Source organism: Herpailurus yagouaroundi, unplaced genomic scaffold, assembly GCF_014898765.1.
Source record: "Herpailurus yagouaroundi ecotype Mexico unplaced genomic scaffold, PumYag 100, whole genome shotgun sequence".
NCBI classification, from domain to species: domain Eukaryota; kingdom Metazoa; phylum Chordata; class Mammalia; order Carnivora; family Felidae; genus Herpailurus; species Herpailurus yagouaroundi.
Window position 1 is genome coordinate 55,668,919 of NW_024412391.1, and position 27,001 is coordinate 55,695,919.

The following is a 27,001-nucleotide window of genomic DNA, read 5'->3' on the forward strand; positions in this document are numbered from 1 at the left end:
TAGTTTAGTTTAGTTTGTTTTAGTTTTATTTGGGGTGTGTGTGTGTGTGTGTGTGTGTGTGTGTGAACAGGCAAAGAACACTAACATGAGACCTACCCTCTTAACAAAATTTCAAGTGCACATTATATTATTGACTGTCGGTACAATGTTGTATAGTAGAACTCTAGAGTTAATTCATCTTGTTGGACTGAAACTTTATGGCCTTTGATTAGTAACTTCCCATGACACCCCTTTCCCAGCCCTTGGCAATCACCATTCCACTCTTGGATTCTGTGAATTTGCCTTTTTTTTTTTTTTTTAAGATACCTTATATGAGAAGGTAAGTCCTTTTCTTATAGTGCTTTTCTTCAGAAAAATCAGACCAAAAGACATCTGAACTTTTCTGTAAGGATTAAATGGGCAAAGAGAGAAGGAAGAAGTTGTGAGTCCTGTGTGTTAGCAGTTGGTTTTCTGTCACAAATATGGTTGTATGTGTTATAACATTTAAGGGTTGTATATCTTAACATCTTGCTTCTATGATAAATCTTTTGCAGAACACACAATACTGAATCATGTGTAATTTGATATTTTGATATTTGTAATTCAGTGATATTTAAGAGTTTCAGATTTTATTACTATTAGTATTGTGGACTTTGCAGGAATGCTTCACAGGAGCCCATGATTTGTGTGAGGCAGAAAGTAATGTTTCTCATATCCATTACTTCTGTACCTCTGTGTGATCTGTGTTAACAAATGTGACCACTGTATTTACTTACCTTCAAATGAGCCACAATGCAAGATACTTTTCCTTCATAAGGATTAGGCCTTTACTTTTAAGTTGGAAAACATGAGTAAATGTTACTGAAGCAGTGCCTGATATATGCTCTTTCATCGTTATTTATGGATTTTCCCCCAGAGCTTTGAAAGAGCTAGAGCCAGCACCTCTGCCCCAGACTGTTGCATACCCATCACTCCCCAACAGGACTGTTTCCTTGTCTGGTACACGATTGTTCATTTCTCTGTTGCCCATAGGAAGATTCTTAATACACTAGATACAGCCTTGTTTGGGGAGAGTAAAAGTAGACTAACAGGGACAACTTCTCCTTATAAGTTTAATTTTTTCTAGATAGGGAGCAGATTTGAATTTTCTTTTACCTTAGAAGCAATGTAATTTTCTATCTGGAATCTGCTGCAAATTCACTTACCAGTATTATTCATTCATGAGTATGATATCATAGCTCCTTATCCTCTTTAAAGCCCTAGTTTACTGATGTGGGAGTTCTCTGCGGTCACTTTGTATGATGTTCTTTGTAGCGTTAAGGCATGGGATTATTTTTGCTGAAGAATTTTGAACTCAAGGTCTTCTGACTTAAATAAATAAATTAGTCTGATTATGGTCTCAAGCTACTGACTTACTGATTTCATTTTCTTTAAGGACTGTGATTACAGGAAAGAATTGTCAAAGTTGTATTTATTCTGGAGAACAAAGAATAGGCACACTGCTGTTTATTATTTAATGAGGACCAATCAACATTATTTTGTTTTCTAGTATTACCTAGGAAATACATCATTAATTAAATGAAACCTACCATTAAATTATGAACAGAATTATGGGCACAAGCAGCTTCTCCTGATTTTCTGAATATTATTAGTTGTTTTAGGAAATCTGGAATGTTAATGGTACAAACAGCAATTAATGTTGGAATACCTTAAAGACAAGACCATCATTGGAGTGGATATAAGTGAACTGTCTATATTTCAGGGATAAATAAGGAAGGCACACCTTGAGTTACAGATTAAGGGACAAAAGACAAACTCATCTGTCCTTTGGATAAGCTCATAACCTCAGGAAAATCCCTTACATGCAGATAGACTTTTTTTTCCTAAAATAAAGATATCTTAATCTTAATCATAATATGTTAATAATCTTAATATCTGCTCTGTTTCTTTCAAAAAGGTAAATAATTTAGCAAAAGTAATGAGGTCAAAATATATAATTTGGAAGAAAACTCTTTAGAAATCACAGAGCTCTGTACAAAAATACAAAGTTTTGTAATTTTAACCATAAAAAAATAATTGAGTGAACTCTTTCTCACAAATCACCATTACAGGATTTGCAGACTTCAGATCTTAATGTTTCCAGAGGAATGAGATGCTAGGGAAGGGATCACCCGTGTTTCAGTTAAGATTGTGTTTGGCTTAGTGGGACAGTACAGAGTTAACAGGTCAGGGACTTCTTTTCTCTGCTTTTCTCATCTGGAGGAAGTCATCTTGATCATCAAGGTACTTTAGGGTCTTCTCGGTGGCTCATTCAGTTAAGCGTCCGACTCTTGATTTCAGCTCAGATCATGATCTCATGGTTCATGGGTTTGAGCCCCACATGGGGCTCTGTGCTGCCTGCTCAGATTCTCTCTCTCTCCTTCTGCCCCCGCCTCAAAAATAAATAAATAAATAAACATTAAACAAACAAACAAAAAAGATGTTTGAAAGGACCATGCTTCTTTTTTTGCCCCCAGCAGTTGTCAACAACAGCTTTTATCCTTATGTTTTCAAGTTATCTGCTATTCCTTTTAGTAATCACACCCATATGCTTATAAGTATGGCAGTGACCTTGGTGGTGGAATGTGGAAAGGAATTGTGTCTAAATCACCACTCCTAGCTACAAAAGAATCCGCAGAATTTGGGGTTTGGTTTCTCCATTGCTTGCTTTTATATGCTTAGTACGTGGCTTCCCAGATGAAATAAGAGCTTTGTTGGTTAGAAAGAGGTGGGAAATAGGTATTGGAGCTTAACAAGCAGCATCTGCCATGGCCCAGTTTTACCCTGTAAATGTCTTTGGTGGGTATACAGTTCTGGGAAAGGAATATTTTCTAGAAAAAAAAAGATGATGAACTCTTCCTGAGGGACTTTCCTATGTGTATATTTAGGAGGACAGAGAGTGAAGACAGATAGCAAGGAAGAAGGTGGAGTGATGGAAAGAGAGGAAAGGACAGGAGAATGAAGTATAGTGCAGTATTCCTCAGTGAATTTCTTCCTTAAGATGAAGAAGCAAATAAATAGAATATATGCTATCACTTTGAGCAATCTTATTGAAATCAACCAAACTATTAGTACCAATTATTTTTCAGATACAAAGAATACAGTCGTATTTGGAAACCATTCTTGTAATGAAGCTAGAGTCATTTTGGAAGGAATTTTCAAGATACAGCCTTTAGAGCACCGGACAACATGACTATAAACTATTTACATGTAGACACATACATTCTGGTTTATGTTTTGGCTACTCCAACTTGATGACTTATGCCAACTTATATAAACTGATGTACCCTCAGTTTTTTTTCTTTACAGTAGTACTTATCGTACACACTTAACTGGGATAAAGGTGATATAATTATACCTTGTACTTAATGCCAATCATCAGTCTACTGGCATTCATTGATTTTATCGATATTCTATAGAAAGCCTTACTTTTATACTTTTTCTATACAAATTATCCTAGTTTGGGTTCTAATAAACTGTTCACACTCCTGCCCCAATGTGGTGTTCCAGTCTCTGTCCTCCCCCCTGACCCAGTCTCACATAGTCAGGCTTGTTTACACCCGTCACCTTTGAGACCTACTCCCATTTCTGCTTACAGAGAGTAAAAAGAAATTATTTTCTTCAATCTCCATTCTCTTCCTCCTCTGCTCTACCTCAGCCTCCATTGCTACTTGTTTCACTCATCTTCCTCCACACTATCTCATTTCAATTTGCTGGTGCCACTCATACCACCATGGTCATTACCACCCCAGTTTAATGACTGGCAATCACACAGCAGGTGTCTATTTTATTTTGCAAATGCAAAAATTATGCCTAGTTTGAGATATTATGAAAAATGCTGTTCACATTTAACCCCCCCCCCCCGGGTATTTAAAGACAACAAGAGTTTTTTGCGGATTTGCTGAAATTACATCAAATCAGTGAATACATTTGTAGCTTTATCAGATTGAATGGATACTATAATGACCAGGTCAACCTCAGAAATAAATGGAGTTGATGGCTCCAACCCTTCTGTTTTAATTGAAAAAGATAACTTTATTATTAAAGGTAATAGATATCCACAAAATACTTTAGGTTTGTAGAAATTAAAACAGCTAAGGATATAGTTTACTATGAAAAGAAAGAAATATATGACATTGACTTGGTTTTTTTCAATTCAGCATCTCAGACTAGTTTATGATAAATAAATATTTTAGTATTTAAATTTATATACTTGTTTTTTTTTCCAATTTTGGAAATAATAATGCAAACTCTAAGAATTCTGCTATGGAGAGATACAAAACTTTTGAAAACCAACACGTTATCCAATATTCAGTGGACGCTAGCAGAGCTGGTGATATATTCTAAGCCTGTGATCATCTTTGCAGAGTGTTTCTGTAAACGTTTGCCAGTCAGGTGATACATAAGGAAGGGGATTGGTTCTTTGTTAAGACACCACCAGCTTGTTTCTTCTTTTCTCAGACTAATACTTTTTATTTGCCCAGTACCTGAGCAGTGTAATAATAGCTTTCTTGTTCTGTTTATCGTCAGGCTTTATGCCAACGGATAAAGATATGTTCAAGGGGCGCCTGGGTGGTGCAGTCGGTTAAGCGTCCGACTTCAGCCAGGTCACGATCTCGCGGTCCGGGAGTTCGAGCCCCGCGTCGGGCTCTGGGCTGATGGCTCAGAGCCTGGAGCCTGTTTCCGATTCTGTGTCTCCCTCTCTCTCTGCCCCTCCCCCGTTCATGCTCTGTCTCTCTCTCTGTCCCAAAAATAAATAAACGTTGAAAAAAAATTAAAAAAAAAAAAAAGATATGTTCAAAAATGATCTTAGTATTGACCTGATGAGGTAGATAAGGGCTATTTTCATTTTTTAGATGAGGAAACATCATTGTAGCAATGGCCTAAGTATAGGAGCTATTGGTCAGGTGGTAAGGTGTTCTTAATTGCTGCACTGCCTGGCTGTGAGCAAGCCACTGCCTTTCTTTGTTTCAGTAATTTGGACCCTGTTTTTTGTCCTTAAGCCTTAACATCAAGTGCAGCCTTCCGATTCCTTGTTCCCTGGAGCCCTGACCTGCTTTCGTTTACTTTGGGCCTGTCCCAGACCTTAAATATGAGAAGGGTATGTAGACTTCTCTCTTGTTAGGCACGGACAGAATATCTTCCCATACTGCGTGATGTCCTCCTCTCCAGACCCAAAGCAGGACATTTTCATATGGGTTTGTTTCCCTCTGAAGGGGAAGGCCTGGGGTTTCCCTTTCCAGGATTATTCTGTGACTCTAATTTCTCGTGAGAACTTCAAATTTGCATCATGGTTTGAGTTGAGTTTTACTATATATAGGTTTTTACTATAGACTAATTTAATCGCCACAGCACCCAAACTATGAAATTAAAAAGAAAAACCTAAATTTTATTCTACAGTGTTTTTAGTAACAATTTTGATTTAAATATTGCCTTTGTTACTTATGCACCAAGTTCTGTATATATTACTATCTACTTTCTTTAGTTTTGACCTCAGCCTCTATAGAAAGGGAGCTCCTGATCTAATGATTAACTGCTACTAAAACTCTTATAAATTTGGCTTTCATGTATTTTTGTTTAATTAAGATGTTCCTGGGTCGTTCCACATTAGGAATGAAACAAATTATGAAGCAATTATTTAGATTACAATTCAGTCACTAATTATGTACTGTATACTGTTTGCTTCATTTGAGATTTCTAGGCCTCCAAATTCATGATTTCTTAATCAAAAGAAGCACTTTGATAGGAATTTAGTCTTTTTAATTGAATAAAAAAATCAAATCTGCTTAGTACAACAAAATTTGTATTTAAAGGAGCATTTTGATCATAGAAATTATATAGTTGTGATAATAGTATGTGTATACTAAGTTTATTATTGTTTTGGCAAGTTTGTTCACAGAGCTTAAAGTTAACGTGAAGAAACCGTTCTGGAAGTTTTCTGGCAGTGCTATGTGTTGTATGTGATAGAGCAAACGTGGGATTTATGATTTAGGGCTAATTGGAATATTTTTTCCTCACAACCTAAACTAATCTGCTTGGTTTCATGATCTCGTCTGCATAAAATTTATGTAAACAATGGGAATTTTTTTTTTAATTTTTTTTTCAACATTTATTTATTTTTGGGACAGAGAGAGACACAGCATGAACGGGCGAGGGGCAGAGAGAGAGGGAGACACAGAATCGGAAACAGGCTCCAGGCTCTGAGCCATCAGCCCAGAGCCTGACGCGGGGCTCGAACTCACGAACCGCGAGATCGTGACCTGGCTGAAGTCGGACGCTCAACCGACTGCGCCACCCAGGCGCCCCAACGATGGGAATTTTTAGGGAGATTATGAAAATGAAGACTCTCTCTCTCTCTCTATATATATATATATATACATATAATTTTAATTATATAAAATTAAATGATTTTTACTGTATAATTTTATGTATGGGTTTTTTGTTTGAGAACTGAAACTCAAACTAATCATTTGTACTTCTGTCACTCTTCACGTAGTCTATTAAATTTTTAACAAATATTTATAAGAGGTGAAAAATACAATATTTAAATCCCAATAATGTTTATTTATAAAAGATAATGGTACTACTAACTTTGGTTTTTTGGAGTAAAATGGCCACCTAGGAATTATGTAAAATAAAATGCTTAGGTTAGAATGATTATCTCAAAGTTGATGCACAATATTTCTGAAATTCACTTATAGGAGAACCTATAGACTATTTTAGCCTCTTTTCTGCTTATTGGCTGTGTTCCAGACTTGTGTAAGCTTTGTTTAGTCCACTTTGTTAGAGCAGGCTATGAGCAGTAGTTATGTTCAATTCTAGGTTTCAAATTCTGTGGTTCCCTTTTTTTTTCAACGTATGAAAATTTACATCAGTGAAGCAGGAGGAAACTGCTAAGGAAAGACATTTTCTTTACAGCAAGAAGTGAAAGATAGGGGTTTGATATGATGGAATAGGAAAGGATTTAAAAAACCTTAAAACTAGAAAACAGCATAATAGTCTGAAGTGATTCAGTGTAGAGCCAACAACCCTGCATACACTGAGGCCCACACTGTGTCACTATACAAGGTTTATAATACATAAAAAGATAGCCCTAGCCATTAAGAGTAGCTTAAAGGTTATGCTGTATATCAATTTTATTGAGACAAGGGATGAATTTATTAACTAAATTTAATTAAGGTAACTCTATAGATATAATAATATATTTTTCCCAAATTAGCAAAATTTATATTTAAAAATTTAGTGTGTAGCACATAGTGGAAATATATTTACATGGGATTTATAACTCTTTGCTAAAGCTGGAAAAATTTCTGTGTGTACACTTTATTCTTAATGCACATATGTAAACTTACAGGGTGCTCTTAGGTAATAATGGCAACTTTTGTTTCATTTTCTGAAATAACTCAAATTATTTCAGGTGTTTTGCTTTTTCAAAATGAGAAAATTTAGTATTTATTTCCAGGTACCATGTAATAAGTATTCATTAAAAATTTTAAATGCATATTTTATATACACACATGTACATATATACTTATATATTATAGTTATTTGATACTTTTGTTGATACAACGGTAGCCCCCTTAACTGTCAGTACTTTTCCATATATTTGGTGCTTATGCTTCTTAGACTTCTGTGTTCTTGCACATAGCTTTCTGTTCTGCTATGAGCATTGAATCTTAAGGACTGTAATTCCTCTATTCTGGATTGCTTCCGTTTGCCTGCCTAGATCCCCTCTCTGTCCTTCTCCATCATGCTGTCTGACCAGGCAGTGTCTTATGTAACTATCAGATTCCTCTTGTCCTTTTGTTTCTGATCGAGTTTTCTAGTTGAGGGCCCCAGCGAGAGATGAGAAGGAGGAAAGTGGGTAGGGTGATTATATCCCTGTCTATCTCAATGAAAAGTCAGTTGTGAGTGGAGGTCTTTTTCTCTCAAGGCCATGTTCTGCATGTCACTCTATTCCTTCTGAGTGGCAACTGCCTTTTCACGTTACCCAAAAGGATTTAGGTGTGGAAACCCTTTCTTTCTACTTTCCCAGTATTCTGTATGACCCTATTGGTTTCTCAGCTTCTTTGCATTTAGGATAATGCACTTCCTCAGATTGGAGTATATCGTCTGTTTTTTATGGAACACTGATGATGCCGCTTCGCTCAGTGTAAAGCTACCAGCTCCCTGAGGGTTTCTTGAAAAATGAGAAAAGGAGAGCGGGAAGATGCTGAGGTGGGGACAGGCTTCATCTCACAGACAACCGCAAGTCATACTTCTCTCTGTAACGTGGACACACAGAGCGAGTGACATGTACCCACTTACTTTACCGAGTCAGTGGGGGGGGCGGCGCAACTAAAACTAAAGGGAATTATAAAATCTGAGAGTAATAATTTAAACTGAAAATTATAACTTTTGCCATCTTCCTAGAGAAAGTGTTTTAAAGAAATTTCTTAATTTAAGAAATGCGTGTCTTCACTAAGCCACCTCTTGGAGCAAATCTCCTCATTGAAAACTCTGCTTCTGAGTCTGCATCTACCATTCAGCAAAGCTCATATCCTTCCCTGGGGACTGGCTCTAAATGACTAACCCCTGTCATCTTCCTCTCAGGAATGTATTTCTCTAAGTCTGAATTTGCAATTTTAGAAAAATTCTCTGATTGTCCCAGGAATGTAATCAGAAGCTAACTAACACAAGTCTGCACTGGGTTGCATCTGAAGTATTCGTAGCAGGATAAATTGCAGGTGTGCAACCTGAAGCCTCTGAAATCCTGTGTAATCACATACACTCTCACACACACACTTCAACCAGTTCAAAGAGACAGTAAATACAATACAGTAGAGAAAAGTCCTTGTACTTCCACTGATGCTCAAGTCCAGAAGAAACCGTACCACCCCTTGCATCCTCCAACTCCTTAAATCATTGTGCCTCAGGATGGTTTGTATCTCCATTGATTTGCTCTTCTGTGTCTTTCAGTAATTATCATTTTCTTCTGTAGGACTCACATTGGTAGTTTTTATAATTGTTGTTATTGTGAACGGGATAATTTTCTGTCACTTTGTCTTAATGTGGTTAATTTTGCTAATTTTGTATGCTAATTATATATCGGGACAACTCATTAAACTCTTAATTTATGTGGATTTCATTTGATTCCTTTGGATTTTCTATACAGAATATTTATGTCATCCATAAATAATGATAGTTTTTCTCTTCCTTTATAATGCATATACTTCTTTTTTATCTGTTCTATTTCTAAAGACCCCTAACGCAATCAATGTTAAGTAGATACTCAGCAGGAGGATCTGGGGTTGACTTAAGTCTTTCTCATAAAGACAAGAAGTTCTGCCTTTCTTTTTATTTGGAATTTATTTATTTATTTTGAGAGAAAGAGAGGGAGAGAGAATGCGTGGGGGAGAGGCAGAGACAGAGGCAGAGAATTCCAAGCAGGCTCTGCACTCTCAGTGCAGAGCTCAATGTGGGGCTTGAACTCAGGGGCTGTGACATCATGACCTGAGGTGAAATCAAGAGTCAGATGTTTAACCCGCTGAGCTACCCAGGAGCCCCAAGTAGGAATATGCTAAATTACACATTCAAAACATCATGCTAAATACAAAAAATAATGCAATTTGAATTGATAGAATGAAATAAGGATTCAGAAAGTTAAGATAATGCTTTCTTCAAACAAACTGTAGGGATAGATGATGTATAAATTTTCTTTGCCTGCTGTAACAAGTTACCACAAACTTGGTGGCTTAAAACAGTAGAGATGTATTCCTTCATGGTTCAAGAGTCTGAAAGTCCAAATTGTGTATTCCGGGGCAGAAATCATGGTGTCACTAGGTTCATGATCCTTCACGAGGCTGTAGGGGAGAATCCCTTCTTTGCCGCTTCTGGCTTCTGGCGGCTGCCAGAGTTCCTTGATTTCTGGCCGCATCACTCCATTCTCTGCCTCTCCTGTCACCTTGCCTCCTCCTCTTCTGTCTGTCAAATTTCCCTCTGTCTCTCTTTATTATAAGGACCCTTGTAAAGGCATTTAGGTCCTACTTGGATAATTCAGATAATCTTCTCATTTCAAGATCCTTAATTCAATCACATTTGTAAAAAGCTCACCATATAAGATGACATTTTCAGGTTCCAGGGATTTGGGACAGATATATTCAGGGGCTGCCATTCATCCCACTACTGTCTACCTGCTGGCCCTCAAAGATTTATTCCGTCCCACATACAAAATACTTACACCTCATTTCAGTGTCTCCAAATGTCTCAGTCTGTTAATCAAGTCAAGTCAAAAGGCTCATCTAGGGGTGCCTGAATTCGGCTCAGTCAGTTGAGTGCCCTAACTCGGCTCAGTTGATAAGTTCACACTTGGTAAGTTCGAGCCCAGCATCAGGCTTGCTTCTGTCAGCCTAGAGTCTAGAGGCTGCTTTGGATTTTGTGTCTCCCCCTCTATCTCTGCCCCACCCCCACTGCGTGTGTGTGCTCACACATGCTCTCTTTCTGTCTCAGAAATAAATGTTTAAAAATGCTCATCTAAATATCATCAGCTCAAAGTCCACATCTTATCATATAAATTATCAAAATTGGTTATAGGTGAGACTCAGATGACTCACCCTGGGGCAGACGTCTCTATGGTGAACCTGTGGAACTAGAAAGCAAGTTATCTGCTTCCAAAATACAGTGATGGAACAAGCATAGCAGAATAGTTAGACATTCCTATTCCAAAAGAGAGACAGTGCGAGGCAGAAAGGAGTCACTGGTCCCAAGCAATGTTAATCTGTAGCTTGATCACATCTGCAAAAACTTTACCAAGTTCTAGGAATTAGGTTCTAATATCTTTGGGGACCACTTTTCAGTCCACTCACTACAGATGACTTCATGAAAAATATTATTTTAATTATGTAGAGAGAAAAAAAACCTAAATAGATCACAGAACTTAAGAAATGTTATAAAAACTCCCCAAACTACAAGGCTGGCAACTCACAAATGATTTTTAAAGCCTTCGAAGAGCAAATAATTCTCATGTATTGTCAGCTGTTTCAGAACATAAAGATGGAAATATTCCGATGCTCCTTATTAGCCAGCAGTTATCAATATCTCATAAAATCTGCCTATGAAACAGTCTCACTTATAGTTGTTGGTGCGATTTTCTTAAATAAAATATTTTAAAAGATAGTGTATTGTATAATTAGTACATTAGGTAAAGGTTGTCAGGAGAGCAAAGACTGCTAATTGTAGATAGGAAATAAATTCTGAACTATAATCTTTTATCTAAAATTTCAGAGTCCACAAAGCTCTGAAAATCAAAATTTCTTCATTGTTTATTTGGTGAAATATAGAATATGAATGGACATGGTCATTGTAATGTTAATTTATCCTTCTTTGAGTCATTATTTATATGTGCTAGTGCAGAAGTATTTATATGAATTTAAATTATGGTGTGCTATTCCTGACACTTTGGGTTTGTTGATTAATTTACCATATATGCACTGAATAATCTTTTTAAGACCCACAAAACTTTGCATACCAAAGCATGATTGTCCCCAGATACTTCATCTAATGCATTATAGATTTTATTTAAGGTATCAATGAACCAAAGGAAAAATGATATGAATCACAAAACACTAAATATATTTCAATAATAATAATAAGAGCTAACGTATTTGATTGCTTTGTATGTACCAAGCCCTGTTTTAACTACCTGCAGATACTAGAATATCACATCTTTGTAGGAAAGCAGGTACTGTTAATATCATTTCTATTTTAAAGATAGGGACATGGCAGGACTGAAACCTAAGCATACTTTTCAAGGTCAAAGATCCAGTTAATTTTTTTTTATTTATATATGAAATTTATTGTCAAATTGGTTTCCATACAACACCCAGTGCTCATCCCAAAAGGTGCCCTCCTCAATACCCATCACCCACCCTCTCCTCCCTCCCACCCCCCATCAACCCTCAGTTTGCTCTCAGTTCTCAACAGTCTCTTACGCTTTGGCTCTCTCCCACTCTAACCTCTTTTTTTTTTTTTTTTTCTTCCCCTCCCCCATGGGTTCCTGTTAAGTTTCTCAGGATCCACATAAGAGTGAAACCATATGGTATCTGTCTTTCTCTGTATGGCTTATTTCACTTAGCATCACACTCTCCAGTTCCATCCACGTTGCTACAAAAGGCCATATTTCATTTTTTCTCATTGCCACGTAGTATTCCATAGTGTATATAAACCACAATTTCTTTATCCATTCATCAGTTGATGGACATTTAGGCTCTTTCCATAATTTGGCTATTGTTGAGAGTGCTGCTATGAACATTGGGGTACAAGTGCCCCTATGCATCAGTACTCCTGTGTCCCTTGGATAAATTCCTAGCAGTGCTATTGCTGGGTCATAGGGTAGGTCTATTTTTAATGTTCTGAGGAACCTCCACACTGCTTTCCAGAGCGGCTGCACCAATTTGCATTCCCACCAACAGTGCAAGAGGGTTCCCGTTTCTCCACATCCTCTCCAGCATCTAGAGTCTCCTGATTTGTTCATTTTGGCCACTCTAACTGGCGTGAGGTGATACCTGAGTGTGGTTTTGATTTGTATTTCCCTGATAAGGAGCGACGCTGAACATCTTTTCATGTGCCTGTTGGCCATCTGGATGTCTTCTTTAGAGAAGTGTCTATTCATGTTTTCTGCCCATTTCTTCACTGGGTTATTTGCTTTTCGGGTGTGGAGTTTGGAGAGCTCTTTATAGATTTTGGAGACTAGCCCTTTGTCCGATATGTCATTTGCAAATATCTTTTCCCATTCCGTTGGTTGCCTTTTCATTTTGTTGGTTGTTTCCTTTGCTGTGCAGAAGCTTTTTATCTTCATAAGGTCCCAGTAATTCACTTTTGCTTTTAATTCCCTTGCCTTTGGGGATGTGTCGAGTAAGAGATTGCTACGGCTGAGGTCAGAGAGGTCTTTTCCTGCTTTCTCCTCTAAGGTTTTGATGGTTTCCTGTCTCACATTCAGGTCCTTGATCCATTTTGAGTTTATTTTTGTGAATGGTGTGAGAAAGTGGTCTAGTTTCAACCTTCTGCATATTGCTGTCCAGTTCTCCCAGCACCATTTGTTAAAGAGACTGTCTTTTTTCCATTGGATGTTCTTTCCTGCTTTGTCAAAGATGAGTTGGCCATACGTTTGTGGGTCTAGTTCTGGGGTTTCTATTCTATTCCATTGGTCTATGTGTCTGTTTTTGTGCCAATACCATGCTGTCTTGATGATGACAGCTTTGTAGTAGAGGCTAAAGTCTGGGATTGTGATGCCTCCTGCTTTGGTCTTCTTCTTCAAAATTACTTTGGCTATTCGGGGCCTTTTGTGGTTCCATGTGAATTTTAGGATGGCTTGTTCTAGTTTCGAGAAGAATGCTGGTGCCATTTTGATTGGGATTGCATTGAATGTGTAGATAGCTTTGGGTAGTATTGACATTTTGACAATATTTATTCTTCCAATCCATGAGCAGGGAATGTCTTTCCATTTCTTTAAATCTTCTTCAATTACCTTCATAAGCTTTCTATAGTTTTCAGCATACAGATCCTTTACATCTTTGGTTAGATTTATTCCTAGGTATTTTATGCGTCTTGGTGCAATTGTGAATGGGATCAGTTTCTTTATTTGTCTTTCTGTTGCTTCACTGTTAGTGTATAAGAATGCAACTGATTTCTGTACATTGATTTTGTATCCTGCAACTTTGCTGAATTCATGGATCAGTTCTAGCAGACTTTTGGTGGAGTCTATCGGATTTTCCATGTATAATATCATGTCATCTGCAAAAAGCGAAAGCTTGACTTCATCTTTGCCAATTTTGATGCCTTTGATTTCCTTTTGTTGTCTGATTGCTGATGCTAGCACTTCCAGCACTATGTTAAACAACAGCGGTGAGAGTGGGCATCCCTGTCGTGTTCCTGATCTCAGGGAAAAAGCTCTCAGTTTTTTCCCGTTGAGGATGATGTTAGCTGTGGGCTTTTCATAAATGGCTTTTATGATCTTTAAGTATGTTCCTTCTATCCCGACTTTCTCAAGGGTTTTTATTAAGAAAGGGTGCTGGATTTTGTCAAAGGCCCTTTCTGCATCGATTGACAGGATCATATGGTTTTTCTCTTTTTTTTTGTTAATGTGATGTATCACGTTGATTGATTTGCGAATGTTGAACAGGCCTGCATCCCAGGAATGAATCCCACTTGATCATGGTGAATGATTCTTTTTATATGTCATTGAATTCGATTTGCTAGTATCTTATTGAGAATTTTGGCATCCATATTCATCAGGGATATTGGCCTGTAGTTCTCTTTTTTTACTGGGTCTCTGTCTGGTTTAGGAATCAAAGTCATACTGGCTTCATAGAATGAGTCTGGAAGTTTTCCTTCCCTTTCTATTTCTTGGAATAGCTTGAGAAGGATAGGTATTATCTCTGCTTTAAACGTCTGGTAGAACTCCCCTGGGAAGCCATCTGGTCCTGGACTCTTATTTGTTGGGAGATTTTTGATGACTGATTCAATTTCTTCGCTGGTTATGGGTCTGTTCAAGTTTTCTATTTCCTCCTGATTGAGTTTTGGAAGAGTGTGGGTGTTCAGGAATTTGTCCATTTCTTCCAGGTTGTCCATTTTGTTGGCATATAATTTTTCATATTATCCCTGATAATTGTTTGTATCTCTGAGGGATTGGTTGTCATAATTCCATTTTCATTCATGATTTTATCTATTTGGGTCCTCTCCCTTTTCTTTTTGAGAAGCCTGGCTAGAGGTTTGTCAATTTTGTTTATTTTTTCAAAAAACCAACTCTTGGTTTCGTTGATCTGCTCTACAGTTTTTTCAGATTCTATATTGTTTATTTCTGCTCTGATCTTTATTATTTCTCTTCTTCTGCTGGGTTTAGGCTGCCTTTGCTGTTCTGCTTCTATTTCCTTTAGGTGTGCTGTTAGATTTTGTATTTGGGATTTTTCTTGTTTCTTGAGATAGGCCTGGATTGCAATGTATTTTCCTCTCAGGACTGCCTTCGCTGCGTCCCAAAGCGTTTGGATTGTTGTATTTTCATTTTCGTTTGTTTCCATATATTTTTTAATTTCTTCTCGAATTGCCTGGTTGACCCACTCATTCGTTAGTAGGGTGTTCTTTAACCTCCATGCTTTTGGAGGTTTTCCAGACTTTTTTCTGTGGTTGATTTCAAGCTTCATAGCATTGTGGTCTGAAAGTATGCATGGTATGATTTCAATTCTTGTCAACTTAGGAAGGGCTGTTTTGTGACCCAGTATATGATCTATCTTGGAGAATGTTCCATGTGCACTTGAGAAGAAAGTATATTCTGTTGCTTTGGGATGCAGAGTTCTAAATAGATCTGTCAAGTCCATCTGATCCAATGTCTCATTCAGGGCCCTTGTTTCTTTATTGACCGTGTGTCTAGATGATCTATCCATTTCTGTAAGTGGGGTGTTAAAGTCCCCTGCAATTACCACATTCTTATCAATAAGGTTGCTTGTGTTTATGAGTAATTGTTTTATATATTTGGGCGCTCCAGTATTCGGCGCATAGACATTTATAATTGTTAGCTCTTCCTGATGGATAGACCCTGTCACTATTATATAATGTCCTTCTTCATCTCTTGTTACAGCCTTTAATTGAAAGTCTAGTTTGTCTGATAGAAGTATGGCTACTCCAGCTTTCTTTTGGCTTCCAGTAGCATGATAAATAGTTCTCCATCCCCTCACTCTCAATCTAAAGGTGTCCTCAGGTCTAAAATGAGTCTCTTGTAGACAGCAAATAGATGGGTCTTGTTTTTTTATCCATTCTGATATCCTATGTCTTTTGGTTGGCGCATTTAATCCATTTACATTCAGTGTTATTCTAGAAAGATATGGGTTTAGAGTCATTGTGATGTCTGTATGTTTTATGCTTGTAGTGATGTCTCTGGTACTTTGTCTCACAGGGTCCCCCTTAGCATCTCTTGTAGGGCTGGTTTAGTGGTGACAAATTCCTTCAGTTTTTGTTTGTTTGGGAAGACCTTCATCTCTCCTTCTATTCTAAATGACAGATTTGCTGGATAAAGGATTCTCGGCTGCATGTTTTTTCTGTCTAGTACACTGAAAATCTCGTGCCAATTCTTTCTGGCCTGCCAAGTTTCAAAAGAGAGATCAGTCACGACTCTTATAGGTCTCCCTTTATATGTGAGGGCACGTTTACCCCTTGCTGCTTTCAGAATTTTCTCTTTATCCTTGTATTTTGTCAGTTTCATTATGATATGTCGTGCAGAAGATCGATTCAAGTGACGTCTAAAGGGAGTTCTCTGTGCCTCTTGGAATTCAGTGCCTTTTTCCTTCCCCAGTTCAGGGAAGTTCTCAGCTATTATTTCTTCAAGTACCCCTTCAGCACCTTTCCCTCTCTCTTCCTCCTCTGGGATACCAATGATGCGTAGATTATTTCTTTTTAGTGTATCACTTAGTTCTCTAATTTTCCCCTCATACTCCTGGATTTTTTTATCTCTCTTTTTCTCAGCTTCCTCTTTTTCCATAACTTTATCTTCTAGTTCACCTATTCTCTCCTCTGCCTCTTCAATCCGAGCCGTGGTGGTTTCCATTTTGTTATGCATTTCATTTAAAGCGTTTTTCAGCTCCTCGTGACTGTTCCTTAGTCCCTTGATCTCTGTAGCAAGAGATTCTCTGCTGTCCTCTACACTGTTTTCAAGCCCAGTGATTAATTTTATGACTATTATTCTAAATTCACTTTCTGTTATATTATTCATATCCTTTTTGATCAGCTCATTAGCTGTTGTTATTTCCTGGAGATTCTTCTGAGGGGAATTCTTCTGCTTGGTCATTTTGGATAGTCCCTGGCGTGGTGAGGACCTGCAGGGCACTTCCCCTGTGCTGTGATGTATAACTGGAGTTGGTGGGCGGAGCCGCAGTCAGACCTGATGTCTGCCCCCAGCCCACCGCTGGGGCCACAGTCAGACTGGTGCGTGCCTTCTCTTCCCCTCTCCTAGGGGCGGGATTCTCTGTGGGGTGGGGTGGCCCGTCTGGGCTACTTGCACACTGCCAGGCTTGTAATGCTGGGGATCTGGCGTCTTAGGTGGGGTGGGTAGGCAAGGTGCACAGGGGCAGGAGGGGCAGGCTTAGCTTGCTTCTCCTTAGGTGATCCACTTCAGGAGGGGCCTTGTGGCAGCAGGAGGGAGTCAGATCCGCTGCCGGAGGTTTGGCTCCGCAGAAGCGCAGAGTTGGGTGTTTGCGAGGAGGGAGCAAGTTCCCTGGCAGGAACTGGTTCTCTTTGGGATTTTGGCTGGGGGATGGGCGGGGGAGATGGCGCTGGCGAGCGCCTTTGTTCCCCACCAAACTGAGCTCTGTCGTCCGGGGGCTCAGCAGCTCTCCTTCCCTTTGTCCTCCAGCCTTCCCGCTTTCTGAGCAGAGCTGTTAACTTATGACCTCCCAGACGCTATGTCGCGCTTGCTGTGGGAACTCAGTCTGTCAGGCCCCTCCGCTTTTTGCAAGCGAGACTCGGGGGCTCTGCTTGGCCGGCGAGCCGCCCCTCCCCCCGGCTCCCTCCCACCAGTCCGTGGAGCGCGCACCGCCTCGCCGCCCTTCCTACCCTCTTCCGTGGGCCTCTCGTCTGCGCTTGGGTCCGGTGACTCCGTTCTGCTAATCCTCTGGCGGTTTTCTGGGCTATTTAGGCAGGTGTAGGTAGAATCTAAGTGTTCAGCAGGATGTGCGGTGAGCCCAGCGTCCTCCTACGCCGCCATCTTCCCTCTCTCTGGTATTTAGTAGACAAGTTGCTCCTGTGTCTTTCACTGGGTCCATCGATCCAGTTAATTTTAAAGCCAGGTCTTGAACCCAGGTTGTTTAAATCCACAGTTCATGTTTTTAATCCCTCTCCTCTAGTGAATGTCAATAGGTATCTGGTGGTTATTAAAAACATTTGGTCATTCACCCATTCATTCAGTCAACCACAACTTGATGGTTAATCTTTCTCAGGCTATACTCTAGTTCTCAGATACAGAAGGGCATAAATCAAGTGGAAGAAAACAAAACAAAACACAACAAAAAACAGAAACCTCTCCCTATTCTCATAGAACCTACATAAGCTTACATAGAGTTTACCTGTTAGGTTAACATGCTACATGTAAGATGGTCATAGCTATGGAAAAAAATATATCAAGAAAGGGAGTCAAACTCTTAATGAAATATAACTGGATGAATCTTTGCAAGCATGGTAAAAACTTAGGATCTCAAAAGAAAAGGCAGCATCATATGTAATGATAATGTAGTATAGTATACATATTTTCACTAAATCGAGTTTGCAACAAGTGTACTAGCATTTCCATTTGGTACTGTTTTGAATGTACTCAGTAAGCAATTAGATAAGAGAAAAAGAATTGGGGAAGGAGGTGTTTGAAAGAAGGCAGAGCATATATCATTATTTGTAGATAATAGGACTGTATGTCCCCCAAAAATGAATCACCTGAAAGGAATGATATATGGCAACAGAACTATAAGGTTTCTGTGGAAAAGATTAATAATAAATGATCAAATTATTTTTTAAAAAATATAACCAGCTCAAACAGATAATGTAAGAAGGGGTTCTATTATAATAAAAAAGAAATGAATAAGTATTTATGTAATAAATAAAATATATTACACTTAATGTGAAGGAAACTTTGGGCCCTACTAAGAATTATATGAGAAAACCTAGTAAGTAGGAAAACATATTTTTGAAAGATAGGCCTGATATTATAAAATATTCCAGTTCTCCCAAAATTTGTCTATCGTGTAAGATCCGATTACAATACCAAAAGATTTTGGCCAGGTTCTTAAAAGCAAAGGTAACTCAAAAATTATTTCAAATTGTATCCAAAAATATGAATCTTGTAGGTAAACAACAAATTTTTTAAAAAGAGTAAGAGGAGAATTTATTCTAGCCCAACCAAATATGAACATTTAGTACAGAACTAGAATAATTAAAATAGTTGGGTGCAGTTCAGAGGTAACAGAAATATAGAGGTGGAAATTTATTATAGAATTACCTGTGTCTTTCAAACAAGGAAGAAAAATTAGATTATTAAGCACATTCTATTAATATATATGTTAATATGTATAAATCTGAAATGATTGAAACACTACAGTGTAAAATATGAAGTCATCAGGGAAAAAACAAAAAGTATTCTGCTGAATTATGGAGAAAGGAAGGATCTTTCTAAGCATGACTCAAAAGACTGAAAGAAAAGGTTAATATATCTGAAATATAAAAATTTAACACTACAAGGTAAAAAAGAAAAGTGGGAAAAAAAGAAATTTGGAAAATATTTGCAATGCATGACTTTCTCATTACTAGCAAAAAATATAAAAGGCTTGAAGGCGATTACCTGTATTTAGCTGTTAATTTCACAGCTTCTTCCTGTATGGTCTGGAACAATTCTAAACTACATAGTCCTCAGTTTCCTCAATCATAACATGTAGGTAGCAGTAGCTAGCTCATAAAATGTTTATGAAGATTAAATGAAATATTACATGCAAAGCTCTTAAAGTAGTGCTTTAAGAAAGAGTAGTGAATATTTAATTACTGCTAATTATCATCATTATGGTTATTAATGTAAATATTTTTAATGTGCATAGAATGGATAAAGGACTTGACTAGGTACTCCACACAAGAAAAAGTTGAGGCAAAAGCATATGAAAAGATAATCAACTTCAATCAACAATAAGGAAAATTTATTTTAACAATTGTGATACATTGCATTTTTCAACTTACTGCTTTTATTTTAAGTATAGTTTAACCAAAGAAAAAGATCGTAATCAGTTTGAGAGCTTAAAGTTCTTCAAAGGAGACTTTAACCATATATCCTCTGAAATATCTTTTGGAGAAATTTAATAAAAAAGGACGAATCCTTTAAAACACGTGAGGCTCTTTGTGGTGTGATTTTGAGGCAGAAACCACAAGTGGAATTGTGGAGTGCTCTTTGCTCTGAGATAGTACAAGAACTGCCAGAATGAATGCATTGTGGTAGAGCTGGAAGCATCTAGTAAGTCTGCCCCAGAACATTCAAATCTTCTATTTTCGTCAGAATTGACCGACCCCTCTAGTGAAGCAGCTCGTGTTGGCTCACATGGTTAAGGTTCCAAGCAACAACACCATTGCAAATTTATTAGAATGGTGAAATCAAGACTGCCAAGGGTTGGTGTTGCTGTGGAATGTTAGTAAAGATGGGGAGTAACTGGAACTCTCAAATGTTACTGGTAGAAGTGCAAAATGGTACAATGATACAATCTTTATCAATACAATTGGGCAGTCTCAATCCTAGGTATTTATTCAAAAGATACAATCACATATGTCTATGAAAAGAGTTGTGCTCAAAAGTTCAGAGCAGCTTTATTCATAAAAAGTCAAATGCCAGCAATCAGTGAGTAAATGAACTGTGGTCTATCTTTTCATTTGGATACTATTTAGTAATAAAAGGTGACAAACCACTGATATGGGAACAAATGGTAGAATCTCGTTAAGTATTACAATAAGTGAAGGAAGCCTGATGTAAAAGAGTACTTTTAAATTCCATTTATAGGAAATTTTAGAAAATGCAATTACAGTGACAGAAAACAGACCAATGTCTTTTAAGGGGGGTAGTGGGGATATATGCCAGTGTAAAAGTATATAAATGCAAAAGGGAACTTTTTTGGGGTAATGGAAAATTTCTCTATCATGTTTGTGAAAGTAGTTATTATATACCTTTGTCAAAACTCTTTGAATGGTACACTTAAAATTGATGAATTTTGAATTAATAACTTAAAATGCAACTTTGGAGATTTAGGTTAACTGTATTTTTAAAAATAAAAATGTAATAACCCCTTACAGGAAAAGAGAAATCACTTCTCAGAAAAATATCAGTGACAGAGTATTAAAGACAGCTATGACTCAGAAGCTGATTCTCTGATATATGAATATTTCTATGTACTGTGTGTGTGTATTACTACTTTCTGCTGCTTATAAAATTTACATATTTAAATTTGTCTTGCCTTAATAAGGATGGGTGTATTTTATTTTTACTTCTTAGATCTAACTTTAAGTTTTAATTAATTTAAAGTATTTTATAATTTCAGGAAATAACACCAATTTCAGAGTCAGTAAACACATGTTCCAAAATTATACAGTTTAACTATGGTTTAGCATCCCCTTTTACTTTTAGTGTAATTCTGATGTGGATATAAAATATATGAACATCCCAACTATACAAAATAATCTAAAAAATCTTCACCAAAATATTATAATGGAGTATGAGTATCCTCTTTTAAAGATAAGAAAGCTGTGACTTACCAATAAATAAGTCATTTGCTCAAAGTTACAAGTCTTGGAAGTAAAAGTCTGTCTGAATTTACAGTTTGTTCATTCTAGAATGTGGGAGTAATGTTGATTAATTTATGTTTCTCAAGAGTAGAGTACATAGAGACAGAAACAGCACAATTTATATAAAAAAAAAAAACGACACTGTTACAGCTTTTTCTTACTTGGTCTCCTTTTACAGAGTCTTCGGTGTCTCTGAAATATGGCTGCTGGATAAGTTTACAGTGTTTGGCAGTTCTCTTTTAAGTCTCTTGGGGTTACGCCAAAGGGAGAGTGTCCCATGGGAATTCAGTCTGAATTCTCATCCAAATGAACACCTGCCATCATTGTTTCTTATCAGTCCTGTAGTTAGCAAATGCCAACTCCCATGAAAGCCATTCAACACATGGAAAAGGCATCCCAGTGTTCCTCACTAGTTTTAATTTATCCCTGCTTTTACTACATGATCCATTGTCCCAGTATCTTGGAGATAGAGCTAACATTAAGTTTGTCCTTGGCTATTTGGTGATCTATATGCCTAGGAGTTTACCCAGTTATAGTCCAGTCTAATTAAATGGTCTTCTTTTGATACTCTTTCTCCTTTCTTCTCCTTTCCCCTTTTCTCTACTTTCCTCTTGCCCTCTCTCTGACCTATTTATGTTGCTTTGGAAAGGAAGAGATTTGTTATTGCAAAAATAATATGCTTGTAAAGCAAATTATACTATACAATCTATTTTTAAAAGTCTCAGTTCTCTACGTTAGCAGGAACAAATAATTCACGCAGAAGCAAATTCAATGATAGTCTCCCTATGGATAACCAATATTGATCATCCATTCTTAGTACTTGAATCATATTTCTTTTCTTTTTGTTCAGCTGGTCTGCTGGATGTATGCATTTAATTATAAAGTATTACAAATTGATTTTGAACCAGATTAGGGATAAAGTCAAAATAAATGATTTAAAAAAATTAATGATCATGTCATATAATATACCCTTAATAGCCTAGCTACATTTTTATCTGTAATTTCATACCACGTAACACAACATTCTAAGATGTATTTATGACTTATTAGTAAGAATTTAAAAAAAAAGAAGAAACTCTCTGACTGTATTTGAGAGCTATTAAACCAATAAAAGTGAACCATCTTGACATTACTACTTCTTAGCAAACCAGGAAGTTGACCATGTATGTATAACAAAGACATCCTAGAATACCAAACCACGGAGGGTTTTGGGGTAACTTTTTAATAAGTGTTTCTATATATCTTTGTGTCCTTTTCTCTTGCAGATTAGTTTAATTAGTTAATGATTTTTAGAGGATAAAATGTACAGAAAATCTAACAGTGCTATTACAGCTTTATCTTGTAGGGAAAAGCTACTGGGCCTGCCATCTGCAGCGGGCTTTGGTCCCTCTCTTGTTGTGCCTCATGCTTTGTTATGCATGAGTAAGCACATTAGCCTTTTCATTTCATTCATTAGACTTTTAATCCTTGATTAGTGTTTTCAAGATTCTCTCAAATACACAACTTCTTTATTTCCTTTGTGTATGTTTTTTTTTTTTTATCTGCACTATGAAACAAAATTAAGTTAATCACAACAGTAGACCCATTTCTTTTGAGATGACTGGTAAATATATTAGTTTCTCATTGGAGTGATTAATCATGTGTAGATGAAGAATGGGGAAATATCTTCTTGCTTGGAATAACAGGGGCAACTGTTTAAAGTCAGCAAGAACAGTCTGTTTGAAAAGCTTGAATCACATTATTCTACCATTCTCACATGCTCAGTGTGATTCTGTCTCATAGAAACTCTGAATGGATTTCCTAAAAGAAAGAAACATCCATTAGGGTTCAGAACTGATATGTTTGGGGTCTCAGAGCTTAGTTATAATTACACCAATTCTCCAAAAATAATTTTCTCTCTTCGGTGCTTTCTTTTCTCCATTAAGCAAGATATGTGAGAAGGTTGCTTGTGACTGAACAGTTAATAGTTACACATGCAAGACACTCTTAGCAAACTTTGAAGTCATGTATTATACTCATTTACCTTTATTAAATATGCACTTTCACACTATCTTTTTACTCATAATTAATCTCAAAGGACTAGAAATTACTATCGCTCCACTTAGGCCATCCTTCCAGCTATGCATTACAATATTTTCAACTACTTTTTAACATTTATGTTCATTTACACTATTTTAAACATACTTCGATCATGAGGCCAAAACCAGTTATTAAAGGAGATACATAAATTAAATAGAAATCAGTTTCCAGAAGTCAATATAACAAGTAACCGACGGTGAAATGATGGCATAAATCACACTTGTACTGAATTTTTGTAGGTTACTCATTTTTGCCTAATTTCAGAGTGTATTCTTGGCAATATTGTTAAGAAAGAGTAATTTAAAAATTTTACTCATTAACTTTTCTCTTTTGATCTTTGCACAAAATAGTAGGATCATAAACTGTCTCATTTTTCTTTTCTGTTTCTCTACCTAGGATGCTTCCATTGCACACAGATTCCACATCATGAGAGAAAAACACCCAGAAAAATTCAACAGTAGGTAAGATAACATATGATAAAATTATAATTACGGTTACTGTTGATGAATTATGTCATGAAAAGAATCAGTCTGTGCTTTAAAACATTTTACGTATAATCGCTGAATAAGATTGGGTATGTATGTGTGAGTATTGAGACACAAGTGTAAATGAATTTAATTTTTCTTCTTTGGTTTTAATGAGACTATAATGAGGAATGCAGTAGTCATCTGTAGTCCATTCTCATGTGTTAAAAAGAATTTCAAGTATAGGGTAAAACAAATATTTTATTAAGATATACTGGAAGTCTTTATATGGCTAAAGATATGAGGGTGATTACACCAAGTCCCAAAGAGAAAACATTGGACTGTGATTTGATAATGCTGCGTAACTCTGTATTACAAAGGTATCACGGAAGACCTCTCATCTTTCTACTGTTCATCCAGTATTGGCCTCAAGTAAATGGAAAATAAACCAGAGAAATAATCAATGCTAACATAAACTACTTTAAAAGATACATTCTTCAAGGAGAAGATCCTTGACAATGAGAATTTATTTTGCTAATATAGTTATACATATTTCTTTTTCAAATGTAGATATTGACTTTTTCTGATATTCAGGGAAATAGAGAAAGCTTTGGTTTTGTATCTTCCCCACTTGTAGATGGAAATAGGGCTGTCTCCAACCCTTTCCCCAGGAAAAATGGGACGGAAGTGAATCATCTTTGCTTCAATTACATACATTTCTACTTTGATCATTTCACAAAGTTACAAAATCATAACCAGCATTTCTGTGCATATATTTAAGTATATATTCAATATTAATATTAATATTCAAAGCCCAAGGATCTGTGGTCTCCATATTTGGATAGTTAACAACCCTGGAAATCATAAAATCATGATATTATGGTTTGCCTTTTCTCTTATAATTCAGCTAGGTACAATTTTTGTTTAAGGAAAGTGGAAGAAATGTATGTATGAATATGTACATGTGCCCATAGTGTCTTTGGAGGGATTCACAAAATCTCTTAATTCTGGTTCTTTCTGGAAAAGGGAACTAAACGGTTGGGATGAAAACTAAATTTTTATTATATACTTTTTTGTGTGAATCTTGTGACATGTATATTATAAAATTTAGTAGAAATCTAATTAAATGTTGCACCTATAAACTTTCTTTGTATGTAGAATAGCCATTTTCATTTTATAAAATTTAATTTTATTTTAGAAAATATATGCAAATAAATTGATGTAACAATGAAATTATATTCACTTTATAGCAACTTTTAACACATGGTAATTTACCTTGAATGTCCTGGACATGAATATACTTGTTAATGTACATAAAACCATATTATAAAATCTAGCTTGTGCTTACTCAAATACCATTCTGTGTAGCAGTCATGTGTTGATATTCATATATTGAAATAGATTTCAAGCAAAAAAATAAATGCTATTTGAGAATGAGGCATGCAGTGACCCCATTCGGGAGTTTCACAATTTAAAAACCCAGTAAAGACTGTAAGAAATCCATGGAAAAAAAAAGTTTGATGATGTTTAAGGCATTTTTGTCCCGAAGTTATTCAGCAGAGAGAAAGAGAATGATAGGGGAGAGGGGGAAGAAAGGAGAATTAAAAGTATAGAGAAAGTGTATCAATATATTTATGTAATACTCAAATTGACATACTACATATAAGAATGCCAAATATGTGATCCTCTCTCAAGTGCCAGAGGTTAATGAATTCTGTTCTCTGGAATAATTTTAATTCTTCTTAATAAGACTTCTATTATTCACATATATCTACTTAATTTTTTATCATCAGTTGCAGTGTTAATTTATGACATTCCTCACTGCCCAATATGTGGTTAGATACTATTTACAGCAATGCGTTTGTATAGCCCAATGTATTTGTAAAATGTAAAAATACATTTGGAAGGCTAATAACAAAGAAAACACCTTCTAGATTGACACAGGTCACATGTTTCTACTGTGAGTTCAAAGAATGTCTGGTATATAGTAGATACTCAGTGTATAATTACCTACTATTTTTTTTTTTTTAAGTTAAGACCTCTAACATTGCATATGTTACTAAGTCAGGCACATACATTTCAATCTATATTTTTTACAGACTGTCTTCACTCAGAATTACAAGCTTTTAGATAATTTGCTAAACTATAACTTATTCAGAATATGAAAATTTTCTAATAAATTTTTATGAGGAAGACATGCCACATATTGTGCATAAACAATTTCATACTTATAAGGACAGATTTTCAGATTTCAACTTTGAGACACATTCAGCCATAGCACTCTTTGGTATTTTCAGGAATTTGCAAATGGATTTTTTTAAATACTCATAATAATGGTGTTTCAGATCAGATCTCTTGTCACAATCAATCATATGCCATTAATATTATCCTCTAGCGTGCTCACCTTGAAATTCATTTATATTTTAAAGAACTTGATGTTTCTAACATTATCTTAAGGAAATTAATTACCAAAATATATAGTTCTCTCTATGCTTCTTCTGACAGAAATTGAAAGAACTGGGAAAGATAATGATTTTTCCGGTGCTTAAGAGAGTGCTGGTTGAGAGGTTTATATCATATTCTTTTCCAAATTTTTGTATAAATCTAAGTTAACTATTAAAAGGAATTGTTGTTTAAGTTTCTAAACTCAAGACATTCTTCATACTTAATATATTTATTTTTTATTATTTTAGACTCAAATAATCCTTAAAGTATTGAGGAAACTATTATTTAAAACCATTATTGTACAATATTATTATTTAAAATATTGACTTGACTATTATTATTAATAATCACATTCGTGTTCTTAGAATTCACATACATTACTAATTCTCCTGATTTTATTGAGAATAGAGCATGATATTACTTCTTGGCCTTTTGACTTAGATTAAGTGTAGAACAGAGCAATATAAGTTCTTACTTTAAAAAATGATACTAATAATTGTACACTTATAGTATTTAAAATATGCATCCATTAAAGTGATAATTATGAAGGGCTGTAATAATTTTGAAAAAAAACGAAACTCTTTAATTCCATGAATAAAATCTTGCAACATTGACAAAGACTTACAAGTAATATGTGAAATGGAACCAACTATAAAAAAAAATTGGTCATCTTA

The 27,001-nt window shown here is 36.2% G+C and overlaps 1 protein-coding gene across 10 annotated transcripts in view; it reads left to right on the plus strand.

Moving 5' to 3' along the window:
• The window catches only part of DGKB (diacylglycerol kinase beta), a 750,184-nt gene that overhangs the window by 387,353 nt on the left and 335,830 nt on the right, over positions 1–27,001 (plus strand). For all 10 annotated transcript variants that reach the window (XM_040472539.1, XM_040472542.1, XM_040472540.1 and 7 more), the window contains one exon: positions 23,815–23,879. In XM_040472539.1, the coding sequence (XP_040328473.1) occupies positions 23,815–23,879 (65 nt within the window). The remainder of the gene's footprint in view (positions 1–23,814; positions 23,880–27,001) is intronic.